Here is a 17486-nt window from a genome sequence, read left to right on the forward strand (position 1 = left end):
TGGTCTTTTCTCCGGGGCATCTCCTTGCTTCCGTTTGCTCGTCATCGCTGATCAAGCAGTGAATTGACATCTTGCAGCTGTTCAGCCACTTCGTCGTCGAGGACTCGGGAACCATAGCCATATCGTACTTGCTCTGATCATGCCCTCCAGCTTCAAGCCTCAAAGTCGTTACTTCTCGTCTCAACTTTGCCTCACCGTTCGTACAGCAGCCAGCAGGTGCGACAAGCTCGCCTGCATACCAGCACCCAGCATATACGTCTGTATGGGAATGGGGGTCAGATAATCAGGCCATTTGCAATCTTTAGCAGCAAACTATGCGGCTAGGCACGCATCGACTTGCGGTAGCCGAGGCTATGCGGCCAGGACAACTTCTGCCTCTAGTCTTAGGACGAGACTTAGTTGACAGGCGGAAGGGTGCGTGCAGCGGCTAGTCTCGACCGCGCCATCGCTAGATGACATCCGTTGAATCTGAACCCCGACAGACGGGGGTAAAATACCTCCTTCAGGTACAGGGCCTTCATCCAGGAATCCGTAGGAAATGACACCCGTGTATTAGTTGATGATAGGCAGTTCCAGACCCAAACGAACGGATATGCTGGCAGACATGGCTGCCCTCCACTCCCTGCTACTAACGGCCGTGTACCTCAGGCTCAGTCCGGTTGTGGCACTTGGGTTCGCGTGGTGTTCAGCCACGGCTTAGAGCTCCATTGTGTCTTTGGTAGAAACATGGACCCAAGACAGAGGTATCGGCAGATTCGCCAAGCCCCGACAGGGTAAAACAAAACGCACAAAGCCTGAGGGCATAGTCTCACGAAGGGCGTTTTGCCACGCGAGAGAGTAGCACAGCTGCATCCGCGGTTGCCCAGCATCCAAGACCACCCAGGTCCTGGATTCGGAAAACTGCGGACTCCCGTCGTGCAGGGAAGATGAGGTTGAGGTCACTCCGCGCCTACAACCCCAATTCAACTCTACTTGAACACGCCGTATCCATGTGGGACACTATGCCGAACGGCAGATTTGAAGACTGAATGGCAGCTCAACCAGCGCTGTATAGTGTGCGCGCAATTGGTTCGCCAAGCGAGAAGAGTCATTGAAGTCAGAGAAGTACTGCGGAACGTCGGTTTTTGTGTAACGTTCCTCACGCTACTTGCCGTGAGCGGTGACGCCTGCGTGGTTGACGGGGATTCGAGCGGGCGCGTTGATTCGGTAGTCCTGCGGATAACCAGCAAATGATGGCTCGCTGATTCACTACCGCCGATGAGGAGCAACTGCCATGGCTGGTAAATTGGCAATGTTTGGCTATCGCGTTGTCCGAGCTGAGCATTGATGAGCAGCCATCCGTACTTCGTAGACCGGATACCCAATCTGACCTTCATGTACCGCAGGCTAGGATGGGCTGTCAACTAAAGGTGGGCAAAAAGCTCCAGCTGTCAGAGGCGTGGTCGTGATTGATCCCCTGGCGCCGCCAAAAAAACTAAAGACACGGCTTTTCAGGCTCCCTTGGCTGCCCCCTATTAAGCTCATCCTTCCACGGGCATTCTAGAACCAAGCCCACCCCCGATGATATTCTTGAAAACGGCCTTGGTTCAGGTCGAGACGGTCCATCATTAAACCAAGCCCGTCGCGACCCAATTTGAGAGCATTCTGTGTGAAACGGTCTTATTTGGCTCCGAGAGGCATCGTGACTTGACATGGATACAGGCGTTAGGTCAAACGCCTCGAAATGAAGCTGGGCGGCGTAGAGGAGAGCGAGCGACCCACGTCGTGGCCGGCAAGCTGTACGCAATTCAACACATGGCTAAGTACCTTGTACGAGGTCACAGTCCGATCGACCTGTCAGCTCCGGCCCTAGAGGCTAGACAGCTAGGAAGCGCTCGCTGTGTCGTACGACGGAGGGGTGCCGATCGACCATGCTCCACCGGGAGAGCCGCCTTCATCCTCCCTTTCGTGTAAAAGTGCTCCGTACAGACAAACTTTGCGGTGTGTATTGTGTACCTTGCGCTCAGGGATCGGCTGGCAAGGCTTGACCAAGGATGCTGTTGCTCTGGATCCGGTGTCAAAAATGTGCCACGCGACGTTGTGACGAGCCGGGATGGGGAAAAAAGCGGTGTTGACTGGTCCTGGAAACAGTTTGGAAAGAGAAGTGCCAAAGAAAAGTTTCATATCATTGCTGAGAAGTGGCTCCCGTGGAGTATTTTGCTCAATATTGTCCACACCGCGCCAGGAGACACTTTAACTCTATACCACGTAACGAGTGGGATTGGCCGGCTATAGTTTGTTTCTTCATCGCGTCGTTACTGGCTCTCATGTGTCTCGGGGGCTCTCCCCGAGGCCTCTGGCCAAGGTTGGTCTGAAATGACCGCTTCGTCATGCGTTGCGTTTGTTCGATACGCACCATTGGCCCCGAAGCCGCCGACCTGGATGAAAGTTTTTGGAGCTTGGCCCATTCTCCGGCGGGCGACCTGCAACCCGCCTTTGGTGACATACTGTCGGTATTTTGTGCTGGGCTTCCTGCCCACCCATACCCGTGTTGCCCTGGGCTGCGATGGTTCATCGCTGACCGCTTTGACCCGGCCACTCGGAGCCATGTCGTTGGCGGGTGCCTCCAACGGGTTGTTTGCTTGCTTGCTTCACCTCCATTGTATATCCGCTTTGCCGTATCAAATGCAAATGCGTACACTGGGGGTTGTACGCCTGAGGCGTGTTCTCGTCCTCCCCTGTGCACGCGGTGACTTCACTGATCTCAGCTAAAGGCATGGCAGGGCGGCAAGGGAATACCCGGCCCTGCCATGTGGCATTGGAGATTTTTCCCTTGATCCCGCCGACCTGTAATTTAAGCACCACAGCATGCATACGAAGCGTGAAAGCCACGCCGGTATCCGGACCGCACCCTGCTGGTTCCGCGTTTCTTGCGGTTTCACGCTTGATCGGCGTAGCCGTCAGTTCGTGGCAACACGGCGAGATTGGCGATTTCGAACTAGCGACCGCCCATCTTCATCGGTTGGTGATGGACGATGGGTTCAAGCCGATGAACCAGCCCAGGGCAGTTGTCGTCTCAACCGGCGCCTCTGTGCCCCTTCTCTGGACAGGGTCTCGGGGGTTATGATGACTCAGGTGACAAGTCGGTCAGTGGTGTTCCCTGTCGGTGTTTGTCTCGTAAGCGGCGTCTACTTCAAATTTGGGCCCAGTCTCCCATGTGCCAGCGTTCCGCACAAAATCCTTCAGACCAGGCCCCTGGCGTCGAGTGCGAATTTCCGTGTGGCTTGCTACCCACGTGGCAATCTCCACCATTGACGCCAAACACGGCTTAGGCCAGGGACCAGTAGTCTTCCATCAGTGCCGTGCGGTTGCTGCTGGGTATCTGTACAACAGTCTCCGATCATGCCAAAGATGTGATGCCGCAGGCCCTAGAGGCACTTGTTGAACGCTGGTGTATTGATGAGAGCTTGGCAACCGTGCCTCTAGCCTGCGCCGTCCTGACTGTCATTGTGATTCGATATATGCCCCGCGCCATCTGCACGTTGACCAGAAGCGCCCGCTGAAGCCATAGGGTGCGGCGCGCTTATCAATAAAAACGGCGGGCTGCCCAGCCAGGGTCAAGTATCAATAGGACGAACTGCTTGACGCCGGTCAGATGAGCGGCCAGCCGGCAGCCAGGGCAGCTTTAAGGCACTGCCAGTCTGTCGGTGCATTACATGGCGTTGTTGGACCTGTTGCATAACGGTTCCCATAGGCAACGACTAGACCGATCCAGGTACCTCCTCTTTCTCCCGATAGGCGACATCCCAGCCTGAGGTTGAGGTGATATTGAACGGAATCACTGGCGGTGCCCTTATCAATGCGAGGCGTATCCGGGTAAATTCAAGCATGCGCCTTCGCTGTGCAGCATAAGGACTTCGAACTGTCCGCAACACCGAGAATCGGTCCATTTCACTGGCAAGGGAGCCCTCAGCACAGTTGAATTCAAGCAGTCGTTTGCAAGAAAAAGAAACGATTGCTTGAAACAAGCCTTGCCGAACACGTGTAGCTGCGGGCTGACGGAGGCCACCCCGGATTCGGGTTGACGGGCGGAAACAGAAAAAGAAGCAAACGCTCGCATGTATCCATCCGTAAAAGAAACCCCTCACAAGAAAATCCACGTGGAAACAACGGGGGTTAGCCAGGGATTACACCAATGGCTTCCGTCGCAAGATCGATTTACCACCGTCTACTTGTCAAGTCAAGCCGCGTCGTGTGTGGTAGGTAAAACCGTATACTCCCCACCAGATGTGTTTACCGAGTTATTGAAGCCCTGCAGCTTGACGGAGCAATGTAGCGCCCGCTAGGTCGTGAGGTATTTGTTGCGCTCTGTATACGCTCCTCGAAGTATTTTGACTCCAACCTCACCGCCGCTCATCCAGTTGAAATGCTGTGGGGTGTCTCTCTCACAACTCCTGTGTGGGGGATTCCACTTTGCCCTCTTCGGATAGATATAGGGCCCTGGTCTCGAACGTTCCCCTGAGTAACACGAACGTGCGTGTCGCTGAAAGCCAGGCCGTAGGCCATTCCACGACGCAGTTCCGACAGCCGGGCAGCAATTTAGAAACGGGTTCACATCGCTGCTGAGCGAACGATATTAATGTTTGTGGTGAGATTGACGCCCGCATTCACTAGTGCACCAACTCGGGCCATGACCTCATTCTTCCAGAAGGCAACTTCGAACCGAGCCAGGCCCAACGCAGCATGGTTGCATGCATAGCCTCAACAAGACCCCTTGGCATCGTCCCCACGAACGATCAGCCATGTCTTTGATCCTGTCACGTAATTTCAGCTCGTCGATGGATCAGCCGTCTCAGATCAGTCGAAACGCGTTTAACTACCCGCCAGATGAAAAGACACGTGTTGAAGCGCCGCCACATTCCCACCACGTTCGATCATGTCTCCGCTATTGGGCTCGCAATGCGGCGATCCAAGTGATAGGTCGCAACATTGTCGTGCAATACGTGTCTGTCGCCCGGATGACTGATGTGATATCGTACGTGGGTGTGAATTTGCTAGCCTGAGCAACCTGAACCGAGCTCGTATTGGGGTTTGCATCGCCTGGTGGCTGGCTGCTGGTCGCTATCCGAGCTTTCAAGCGATCCCCTTTCTCTACGTGCTGCGTCTTTATCATCGTAGGTGCTGTGTTGACCGCGAAAGTCTTCTCCCCTTAGTCGTGAATTGTGGCCGAGACTGCTATGGTAATACGGACCGAGAGCCGTTAAAGCCCTACCATGGATCGCTGCAATTGCGCATAGTTATGCTTTCGGCTACCAATCCAGTTTGGGGCATCGCCGGTATCCACTGAACTGACCAGCCGTTACAATGAGGAGTTGCGAGATACTGCGTACTGCATAGTAGTGGTTTGCGCCGCCAGATACTAAGGAGTACCGCGCTTGGCAGTTGGAGGTGACTGATCCCATGTGCTGGTTTCAGGGAGCATCCCAGGTGTGAACTGCCGTTCGCTTTGGAACCTGACCCGTCAGAGTCGCGCGTCGTTCGGTATCGCAGTTGGTCTTGAAATAGGACATTTTGATAAGCTACGCAGGAAGCTCCCGGATATCTCTCTCATTTGCTCGCTGGACGCGGCAGGTGTGAAACACAACCACGGCATGCATCACAGGAACAGCCTCTCGCTGCTCAACCACAGTTGCGCTCTTCTTGTCGGCGTGTTTTCGGTTTGAGTGAACCCGACAACGATCTGATGTGTGCTTCGCCTATTAACTGAAATGCGCTTTTGGGACCGGCATCCGCGGATTTTTCGTTTGATCTGATCCTCAACTCGACAGACAGTAGAGTTCAACTGGTGCCAGGACTGCGGAGCAATGGCTGACCTATCATTACTAAAGGTTGCCGCCGTACATCGAGGGCAGATGCGGAAGACGGGCAGCGAAACGTCAGACGTTTGAAACCGAAGCAGGCTTCCCGGGCTCTTCAAGCTTTGCTTCAGCCGGTTAGCCTGGCATCATCAATGGAGTGACTGGCTGTTCGCAAGTGTTTTTGGTTCCTTGTGTGCCCTACTGCACCCGTGCTGTACGATGTTGCCGGTATTATGCGCTGTACCTCGAAGTTTCGCCGCAGACCGCCTTGTCCAAAACCGCAATCAAACCCGGGGTGTTCCCTCGCTTGTGTTTCCACGAGGGCTTCTAGAAGTCCAGTCGTAGGGATGTTCTGTGGGCGAGAGGCGGTGCAAAGCTCCTCTGATCCACCAGCTCCGGCGTCACAGAAACACCATGATTAACGGGCGGTGTTGAGCTGTGGAGCGTCTCTTTAACCGCACGCCGTACGGATACACAGAAGCCGTTTGTTCGTCTCGTTTGTAGCTGCAGCCGAGACGATGAGAAGGGAATGAGATGCCACGGTGTGCACGCCCTTAGCTAGGAATAGTCTGCATCAGTCCACGCCCACAGTGACGCTGGATGGTCAAATGGCTTGTCTCGTTGCGCATGAAGTGTGACTGATTTTTTGCATCAAAACTTTTCAGCCTCGTCCGACGGCAGCGAGACGACGGGAGGGCATTAGCAACCAGCCACTAACCACACAGCTAGGTAGCGAGCGGCGACAGGCACACTGAGGCACCTGTGAGCAAGCTCGATTGGCCCCTAAACCCCTAACACGGTGGTCACGGCAGGCTGAAGCTCCTTGGGGCTTTCGTCGGTAGTGCATGGCAGGCCTGCAGTGTAGCGTGGTGAGAGAGGTGCAGAAGTTGGGGTTCCACGTTGTCTGCGCACGCTGATTTGGCGCATACCTGGAACCTTGGCAATTTCTGAGATGCGATGCTGGGCTATTGAGCGGGCAGACGATGGACTAGCGCTTCAGGCGATGCTTTGTTAGGCAGTTGAGTCGCGGCCCTGGCTGGCAACGGCGTCGAAGTGGGCGTTTTGGGGGGCGGCGACAAGGCTCAGAGTGCCAAGGGGGTAAAGATCGGCGTCCGGGACCAAGGGACGAAAGCAAGTCGTTCGGAAATAACGAGCTCACGGCCCACGGCTCAAGGTCCACGGTCCACGGAAGACGAGTCTGGCGGCCCATCCATGATCCAGGAGCTCCTCAGTCATCACGGTGACTCCGAGAGCGACGTCTCTTGGGAGCAGCTACCTTTGGCTCACACCTGTCAAGCCAAGCATCGGTAGCGACGTTGAAAGTCACGGCACGCAGGCTGAGGGTTTCACCATCTTTCCGCGTCTTCCTGCGTGTCTGGTTCCAAGGTGTCCTCCTGGTTGAGGTCAGGTCAGGTCAGGTCAGGTCAGGCAGGTGTTGAGACCCGAAGTCCTCGACATCGCCAGGTAGTCTGGATCGGTATCCGTGCTTTGTGTTGACATTGCAGAGTGCTGTCTGTATGTAGTTGAGCAGACGGCAATAGAGAATGCCGTTTCCGTCGTGGAATGCCGATGGGAGTGCCGACAAAAGCATGGCTTCTCTGGGATTTTACGTTTTCCCTTCCGCGATCTGGGACTTTTCGATTGCCGTCGTCATGTTTCAGGCTTCTTTAATCGCCGTCGGAGGGAAGGCCGGCACGTTGAACGAGTGGACGAATGGGGAGGGAGGGGGCGGCGTGCAAAACCTTATGACTCTGAGGGTCTATGTCAGACGGTGACGGTGCTTGCTGGATAGTAGTAGGTCGTCTGTAACGGAACCTGTGTACTTTGCTCAGCGCAGCGCAGTGCAGCACGGCAACAGTGGTGCGGTGCACCGGATAGGACAGCGGGCAGCGTGTCTGGCGCCGGGGGCGAGGCGGCCAAAGTCAATCCCCAGAGCAGCCGCGCGAGGAGGGCTGGACGTGAAGATGGTGGTACAGTGCCGCGCCGTAGGGACCAGCTGTAAACACTGTCGGCTCGGGTGCCGAGTGGTGCGTGGAGCGAGGCTAGTCCAACGTGCGAATTGAAACGGGATGTGTTGGGCTGGCCGGGTTAGCAAGTTGAGTTTTGGTTGAGTTGAGTTGGATTCGAGGTGGGTGGTGTGGGTGATCCTTTGGGATTTCCGGTTGGATGGATGGATGGTGGCCTGCATGGAAACGATCAGTCAGACAGTGGGCAGCGAGCAGCACGGCGGGAGCATGTTCAACCGTAACGAGCAAGAAGGCGATGCGATGCGATGCAATCACGTAAGGTATCCCCGTGCCTTAGGTTTGGACGGTAGCAGGAACAGTCATCAACGCACTGCAACGCAACGCAACGTACCGTTGTCCCTCATCGGCGACGGAAGGCAGGCAGATAGACAGACAGACAGACGGCAGAAGCAGCGGCTGGAGACCGGGACCGAAGAAAAAAAAAAAGAAGCAAAAAAATTGGGCGGGAAATGAGGGGGGCGACAGACAGCAGGACGGGGACAGGGGTTTGTCTGCGTGGCAGCAACGTGACGCCGCCAAAGAAAGACGGAGACCCACCGGGATCCACTGCGTGGCTTGCAGGGAAGTTGCGGCCCCAAAACAGCTTGGCTGGGTGGGAGGAATCCCTGAGGCCACGCGCCGATCTGTCGGCCTGTGGTGAGACTTCCAGGAGCGGTACCCGCTCCATGCCTCATTGGTCGCTAGGCCTTTGCTTAGCACACTCAGGCAGCAAAATGCGAGAAAGTCGGGTTGTCTTTTCACGAGCGCTATCCGTCGCCCATGGAGAATTATGATCCAGGTATTTACTCTAGGTAAGTGAACACCGAGTGGACGGTACCCTTACACAGCCGGCGCGGTGTTCGGCGGTCGGCGCAGACTGCCCAGCGAGAAGCATTTCAGGTAAGTGCCTTCCTTCCATTGGTAACCTAGGTAGATAGGTAAGGCACGGTAGGCACGGTAGGTACGGTAATAAGGGCAGGCACTGCAGGACGGGAGCTGTTGAAAAGGTACGTTCCTCGCCTTACCTCACTGCTTCCTTCCTTCCCTCCCTCCCTCCCACCGCCTTACCACTTTCTCCCCGAGGCATGGCATCTGCGGCCATCTGCCCCCATCTCGTAGGCACCTCCTTCCACCCTCGTCATCTCCACCGCACCCACACACATCGCGTCCCCCATTGGTCCACCTGGCTGGGTACCTGCCTGATGTACCCGGCGACACATGGAAGCCATGAGATGGAGCCACCCGATTGCTGTCTTGCGCACGCCTCTGTCACTTGTTCCGAATGTGAGCACACAAAGGTAGCCGGTACGTACAGTACATGCCCTCCACGGCAGGAGGTACTTGGCCTGTCTCGACTCACCCAGCCGCTCAAAGTCGAGGTACGGGCCACCGACTCTTGCTCACATCCACTGCTGCCCACTTTATCACCACCAGACCGTCCAATTGCACTACAGCCTACACCATATCTGAACCCTCACGATAAACGTCGTCAGCAACCTCTCCGCCCCGACTCCCCTCTACTCGACCAGCCCTCCAGTTCCCAGCGACCAAGTGGGCGTGGTGAACATCACCGCCTTTTCAAAACCCTTTCTGTCCCTTCAACCCCTGGCAACCGAAGCTGGGAATACCCGCCCGACACCTCCCTAGTCCACAGACTACCATGCCCAGTATTGTCAACACTAGACTTGCAATTCTTCGATAAACAACATCATTGCCGCCAGTCTCTACTCTACTGCCGTACGCCGTAACAACTGTCTCTGCCTTGTTACTCACTCGCACTTCCTATGCTAAGGCACTGTATCTTCTCAGTCTCCTAAAACCCACAACGCATAGTCAACTCACCAACCTACCTTACCCAGTGTCTTCACTGCAACTTTGCCCGACTTGCTACGCCCCACCACAACTCCTAACAATCCAAAACCCCACGTTCTTGTTTCTCTAGCGTCTCTCTACTTTGTGTGTTGGGTTGGTTAATTGCCGCTCAAAGACTCAACACCTCAAGCTTCAGGGCGGGCTGCGAGTAGTTGCTGGTAGTTGCTGCGTAACCGCTGCCGGTGCGGTGCCTAGGCCTAGGCCCCTCCCCTCTTTCCCCTCGGTGCTTTGACACCGTTCCTAAGCCCTGGTGTTCCCGTCTTTCCAATGAGGTGGGAGAACAGAGTTGCGCATACCAATATCAGATGGCGAGACTGTCGAGCTATTCTTATTCTGTCTGCCCCAAGTCGGGGTACACTCCTTTACGCCATCGTCCCCCTGATGCGGACGCCGTACTTACCTACCGTATATACCCTCCAACTTCTTTTCTGCTCGCCCGTCTGTGCTGTGCTAACATCCGTCCTCCCCGTCCCCCCACCATCTACTGCGCAGTATCTAGCTGTCCTGTCTTCCATCCATCCATCTTGTTGCCCGCTTCCGATCTCCATCAAACCCCGAGGTGCCCCCCCGGCCGGCCTCTGACATCAGAATCAATGTAAAATCATACCCTCATATGTGTACACACGAGTAGATAACCAGAAGACGATTGTTTGTCCCGGCACGTGCCCCTGCAATACGAAGGCGTGTGAGCCACGGACGACATGCACATGCAGTCGAATGCATGCGGTTGTATCACCACGACGTCTAGACTGCTCATGCTGATGAATGGCTCATACTGGAATGCATGGGTTGCAGCTGTGATGTCGCCGACCTTGAATCCGTACACATGCGTACATATGCCGCGTTTTGGTCCAGGTTGTCGGCCCACAACTAGAGAGGCTCAAAACGGAGACAGAGGTCTTTCTTTACATTTGCTCAAGCCACCAGCAGCTACCGTAATCAAACGGCAACCTTCATACACGTGCCTCAATCCCATCGCTTCTGGTTGCTTTCTTTGTTGCAATGCCCATACAACACCCGTATTGTCTTTGTACGGAAATGGCGGACTTTCGTCTCGTACGAAACATCTCGCAGCGACGTGCCTACCTCTCTTCTCTGCTGCAGAGTTTCTGCTCCAACTAGTTGGGCTGGAACGGCCGCATGACGAGGATATATTGCCTTTTTTGCCTGCAACTATGGGTGATGACATGGCAGATGTTCTGCCCACAGCATCCGATCAAACGGCACCCAGCCGTGGACGAAACCTCGTCCAAGGGGCGACATCGTCCGGAGGTGAAATGTGCGAGGCGCGAGGTGTGTGGTGGCCGGCCTGTTTCCTCACTCACTCTGCCTCTGCCTCTGCTGCTGCAGCATTGCCGCCCTGGAGTCTGGAAAAAGAAAGGCCGAGAGAACGGCGACCTGACATGGTTCATACGACTCGTTTGGTTTGGTTCAGGCACCCGGCCAATGTTATTGACTTTCTTTCCTGTGTGATGTAATCCCCCATATCCGAAGGTACGGGTAATGTTGGGCTGCGTGATAGGTCTGAGCCTTGAGGTGTGTGTGTGTGTGTGTGTGCCAAACTACATTGTCATGGTTTGAATGTGCGGCGGGTTGAAGAAAAAAAAAAAATAACGAAGCCCAATATCCGCAGGCAAACGTGAGCCCGCCGGAGAAAGTCCCGAAAGACGCTTCCCGAAGCGAACCGGCGTGCAACAAGGGCCCAGGCTACTCCGGACTTGCTTGTCTTGATAATTGCTGATGGATCTTATTTCCGTCATGGTTTGGGGCTAAGCACCACGTTCCGTGCTACGACTTGCGGCAGTCGGTCATTCAATCATTCATGTCAACCGGCAGCACGAACGATAGAATTTTTTTTTCTTGTTCGTCTATTCGGAGGCACCGTTCCCCCATCTCGGCCCCTTTTGGTCCCATTTGGGGGCCGTTACCACGCAGCAATTTGATCAAACGTCAGAGTTTTCTTCTTCCATCTATTCTGCCCGTTCTTTCAGGGCAGATGGGGGGCCATGCTGTACGTAACGTCGTGTCGTTGAGACAGCAGAGGGAACAGCTGCAGCTCCTTGGCCTCGGCCTCTCCCCCTACCCACTTCAATCCCGCTTCAGGCTTCAGGGAGGGGGAGAACCACATGACAATTCGTTCCGGTCCCTTCACCTTCATCCACGGTGCAGACGCCTCCTTACCTAAGGTCTAACGGTTAGGATTGCCCAGACCGTCGTTCTCTCCTCGTCAGCACACCGCATCTCACGTCTTCTCTTCCCTTTGGGGCACCGTACATGAGTGGGAGAGGGTTGGATGGGTTGATCTAGGCCCGCGCAGGGCATGGGGGCATGGCGATGGGTGGTGCACACGGGGGGCAGCAGGCATTCACAGCGAAGAGCATCAGGCTATCGTGTGTACCTTACTGTCTACTACGGAGTCCGGTAGTCTCTGTAATTCCAGAGGAACTTACTGTGTGATAGTAGCACCTTACGGAAGAGACTACGGCGTTACGGGAGGGCAAGGCATAGAGCAAGCAGGGTATGTGGTGTGGTATAAGGCGTGCTGGGGTAAGGTGAGGTGAGGTGTGATTGAGGATATGATGGAATGGGAGGCAGGGCGGCACATGGCACTGCGGAAAGTAAAAGGGTAATGCATGGCCAGAAAGGTACTTGGCGTAGCGGCGTAGGCTCCTGCATGGCTGGAGTACCTTCTTCCGTACCACCACCTTGCCTTGCCTTACATGCCAGACAATAATGGAGTGTAGCGGTTGATTCCATGGCTGCCCATGTGCCCTGGCCCGCTGAAGGGGGGGTGAGGTCGTGGTGAGGTGCCAATGGCCCCCTCGGTGGAACCAACCAGCGGTACGGTGGAGTGTGGTACTGAGGGGAGAAGGAAGAAATGCTCATTGAAGACTGCCCGACCTCAAGGGCCAGGGACGGGACACTGAGGGGGGGGGGGGATGGAGGAGGCACTCTGGACACTGAAAGGGGGGGCCGCAACTGCAAAGGGCCGCCATCAGCGGGGACGACGGTGGATCCTCAACCGGGGCGGACCAGGATGTTCAACGGCAGGTGGCAGTTTTCTCTGCAAAACCTGGGATCCATCGCCATTCACATCTGCTCCGCGAATGTGCCAGTCCTGCTTCCAGTCTTTCGCAGTCTGGCTCCCGTCCAAGGTCTCCCCTAAAAAAGTCGGATTGCCCCTGCCCCTGTCTTGTCGTGCGGTGATTTGGCCGTGGTCTTTCTTTGGCTTGCTTCTGCTGGTCAACTTCTACCGACACCGTCGTTGTTCGTGGTCTGCCTGTCCATGTTCAAGTCCAACTTTCAACAAGTCTTTCCTACTTGCTATTCCGCCTGGCTTCCGCTTTGCTTTCTTGCTTGCTAGCTCGCCTACCTTACCTTACCGTACCTTACCTGACCCTTACCTTCTGTCCCTGACGACGTCGTTACTCGACTCGACAACGACGACGGCAACGACTGCGCCCTGACTACCGAACTGACGGTGCTCGTTAGGCTGCTTCTTTTCCCCTTCCAATCCACTCCCCAGGCACTTGAATCCAGTCTAACTCAAGCCCCTAAATCACATCTAACCCAGTCATCAACCTCCTCTCTCACTCTCACGGACGGAACAGCCAGTTTCCAGACAAGCAGAGTCCAGTCCACACCAGCCCAGCCCAAACCGATTCAGTCCAAGCCCAGATTTCTAGTCCGCACATCTGCCGCTCTCCCCTCGAGGCGTACCCAGGAAGACGATTTCTCGGATCCTCATCCTGCGTATCGCTGTCGAGTCCTGCGTGGCCGTACGGTACCTTACCTAGCTGCCGTACCCTCGTCTTCAAATCTCTCTCCCCCGGCTCGTGGAGGAGGCGCATCCCGTACCAGAGAAGCACGATCGCCGTCATCTTATTCTGGCCTCGCATTTCCACACCTTGCCGTTAATACCATATCCTTACGGCTGTTATTTCCGTCGAGCCCTGTCACAACCGTCTGCCCTATGCTTCCCGGGGCAGTTTGAGCATCGTCCAGCCCGGCAAGGTCGTTCACGGACAGTCGAGCCCTGGACTGGTCAGCGGTATCAGTCAGATCACCATCAGCACCAGTGAGTCCCCTGCCCGTCTTACCTCAGGCCATGTGTTGTATCCGTACCTACCTACCTACCTTACTCTGCACATACCTGCCTATGTGACAGAGGCTTTTCTGATTACCTACCTACCAATGGTTACAAACCTACCTACGTCTTTGCCTGCCTGCCTTACCTCACCTTACCCTCCCCTATCTGTCTGTCGTCACTACCCCAATCCCGTCTTAGTCGTTTCCATGTACACACACGCGCGCGCACACACATATCCCCATATATCACAACCCCCGGTTTCCTTTGAGCCGTGCCTGAAGTACCGGCACCAATTTCAACACCGACACCAACTGGTCTGCATCCCACCCGACCCGGCCGTCGTTCGCCGGCCGTAGCGTGGAGCGTCGTCCAGGGCATTCGACTTGCGGCCTCTCACAGAGGGAGAGTGTGTGAGAGAAAGCGAGAGTGGTTCAGAGAAAGAGGTGTGTGTGTGCGTGTGAGAGCGTCCAGTATGGGGGTGTGTGTGGTGTGTCCAGGCCCAAGTCCAGTGGTGTCCTCTCATCTCTCTCTCTGCCTTCTCCTCTCTCTCTCTCTCCCTCTCTCTGGCTGTCTCCTTGTACCCAGGGTACCTCGTCTCTCACTCCTCCCACTTTCACTCCCACTAGCCCCCCTCCCCCCCTTGTATTGTCTACTTGCAGGGTTCCGCCGTCTACATGTACATCAGCCCCTTGAGGCCTGTGTACTCTGTACTGTACTTTGCTCGCTTTACCATGCCATACACCTCACCTTAGTGCTCCATTCGACTCCCCATGTCCCTTATTCTCCTTCTCCTCCACCATTACCACCACCAGACACCACACACCTCCTCTCCTCCTCCACGCCCTGCCTCACCAAGCCCGCTTTCTCTTCTTTTTTTTTTTTCCTTCTTGCGCCTTCCTTTTATTTGAACGCCCGTCACGCCGTCCGCGCTTTTTCTAACCCTCCTTTTCCCATTAGATGGCCGCTGTCTCCAAGACTTCCCGACCTCCGAACCACGAGCCACAGTCTAACGAGGCCAACCTGCAACCTCGTTCACGCACCACCACCACCAGCGCCAACCCCAACCCTACCACCACCACTACCAACACTACTACTACTACTCCTCAATCATCTGCTGCTGCCACTGCTGCTGCTGCCGCTACCACCACCTCCTCCACCACCACCACCAACACCAACACTACATCATCATCGACCGATCCCTACCACGCTGTCCCCGTCTCTTCGGTCAATCGCCCGCATTACCGTTCTCACCACCACTCGCCATCAATCAGTTCTTTGCAAAAGCTGCAACGTTCTGGCGGTCTGTTTGGCTTCGCTGCTGCAGCCTTTGACAAGACCCAATCCGCTCTCGCGACCTTCTCCTCAGACCAGTCTGTACGCCAGCGCGCCTCCAGTTCCGCATTAGGCAGGGCCTCTTTCACCCCCGACTCGGCTTCCGACGCTGCCAGTATTGGCCCGACAGACAAATACCCACGATACAGGAGTCCCTCCAACTACTCGTCGTCGTCGACCAGCACTCTCAACCACCCAGAGGGCAAGTATCCAAGCCAGTTGTCGCTGGTCCAGGATCCACCCTCTCAACCCTACAGCGAAACCGACCCCAACAGGCCTCTGCCCATTCGGCTGCCGAATATCGAGAGCAAGATGCATCAAACATCGTCGCGGCTCCTCCGCATGACGGACGATGACCGCCCATTCACAAAGGTTAGTTACTCACCCGGACGCATTGCCTGCGAAACCCCTCCTCCCAAGCCTGATCACCACCCGCGCCTCTGCCCCGCCCACGGGCCCTGCATCAATCGTTGCGCTAATACACGCAATCTGCAGGACTTCAAGGATCTCTTCTCGACCCTGATTGTCAGTCTCTTGCTTTTGTCCGCCCACCGAGTGCGATTGACGAGAGTGGAAAACACCTTTCTGTCCGAAGATGCGATCAACAACCTGGGTTCCCTCAAGTTCTCCCAATCCAACAGAATGCCCGACCCCAAGGACCCCTCCAGGATAGTGACGACCACGACGACAACGACCTTCTCCATGGCCAAGGACATGGCCCGCTCCATTTGCCAAAAGTTCCTCGAGGCGAGGTTCATCGAGTCGGCCGACGGAAAGTACCAGCAGGTGTACAACATGAAGGGCTCCGTGTGGCAATTGACTCCCAAGGGCGTCACCGTGCTCGACCGCTTCTGCTCCCGCAACGGCATCCAGCAAAAGTCCATTTCCGACTTGGTCGGCGCCACGCTATCGCAATTGGTCATTCTCGAGAGGGACGGCCAGACTGACAAGCTCATCACAGACCGTGGCACCATCGAGGTCATCTTCAGGAGATTTATCGGCGCACACGGCCCCAACGTCAAGTCAAGCGTCAGCTCAGCCGACTCTGACTCTTTGAGCGATTACAAGGATGGTCTTACCGGTGTCAAGATGGCTAGCGAGCGCAAGGTCAACGGCAAGACATACAAGGACACCTTCACCGGCAAGGCTGCCACTGACTGGCTGATGGACTGCTGTACAACCGTGGACCGCCGGGAGACGTACGACATTGCGTCTTTGTTCGTGGAGTACGACCTCATTGAACCCGTGGTACAGGATCGGGCACACATGGCACAGTACCCGAGCAACAACCTGTTCCAACCCACCAAGCACTCCGTCTACCAATTGACGGCCAAGGGCAAGGATCTCATTAACGGTATCGGCGTGAGAGGACGGACATCGGAGAGCGAAGCCGCCACGCCGGCTTCTTCTCGCAACGTCATTGCGAGAGACTCCAACACCCAGAGATTGGACAAGATCCTCAACGACGCTGCCCTGCGTCTGCTGTTCAGGGAAAATCTGAGAGAAACGCACTGCGAGGAGAACCTGTCTTTCTACCTGGACGTCGACGACTTCGTCCGCAGCTGCCGACAAGCGATCAGGGTCGCCCAGAAGAACCCGAATGCGAACTCGATGGACGGCATCAAGGAGATCATGGCGCAGGCCTATGGGATTTATAATGCATTCCTCGCCCCCGGATCTCCCTGCGAGTTGAACATTGATCATCAACTTCGCAACAACCTGGCCACTCGCATGACCAAGGCCGTTGGCCAAGACGTCGCCATGATTGATACTCTGCAAGAAGTCATGTCCCTGTTTGAGGATGCGCAAAATGCTGTTTTCAAGTTGATGGCTAGCGTAAGTTCATTCCTTTCACAACTCAACCCGGCATGTTTGGCCCGATGACTAACCCCACTTTGTTACAGGACTCGGTGCCCAAATTCCTGAGGAGCCCCAAATACGAGCACACTCTGAAGAACTACGACTTTGACTCAGTCGGCGGCCGTGGTGTAGAACGCAGCACGAGCCGATCGAACCGCAAATAAACCATGTTCCGGACTGTCAGTAACGGCCTACACCGCAACGAACCGACTGAGTGACGGCGATATTTTCTGCACATCTCGCATTGCGATTCGAATGATATGCACGCTTAGAATCTCGCCTCGTCGATTCTGGTTGCGCAGGCCCCCCCGATGGCATTTACGGCACTTTACCCACAAACCATAATCTTGTGCATACATACATGGTGGTCTTTGATTCATTACCAGGCGGTGGGCAGGATCTTTTGCTTTTCTCGGAGAGGCCCGAGCAGGGCCGATCTTCTGCCATCTGGATTCTTTTGGAAATGACGGCGTTGGGGACGGACAATAT

The 17486-nt window shown here is 55.5% G+C and overlaps 1 protein-coding gene across 1 annotated transcript; it reads left to right on the top strand.

The window, feature by feature from the left end:
• Positions 1-14762: 14762 nt before the first annotated feature.
• Positions 14763-17161, top strand: flbA (Developmental regulator flbA; the record flags this gene model as incomplete). Its single annotated transcript, XM_036636514.1, has 3 exons — positions 14763-15509; positions 15633-16973; positions 17042-17161. The coding sequence occupies 3 exons, from the start codon at positions 14763-14765 to the stop codon at positions 17159-17161; spliced, it is 2208 nt and encodes a 735-aa protein (XP_036497946.1).
• Between the last annotated feature and the right edge of the window lie 325 nt (positions 17162-17486).

This window comes from Colletotrichum siamense, assembly GCF_013390195.1.
Source record: "Colletotrichum siamense strain Cg363 chromosome Unknown KSG_Cg363_contig03, whole genome shotgun sequence".
NCBI lineage: Eukaryota > Fungi > Ascomycota > Sordariomycetes > Glomerellales > Glomerellaceae > Colletotrichum > Colletotrichum siamense.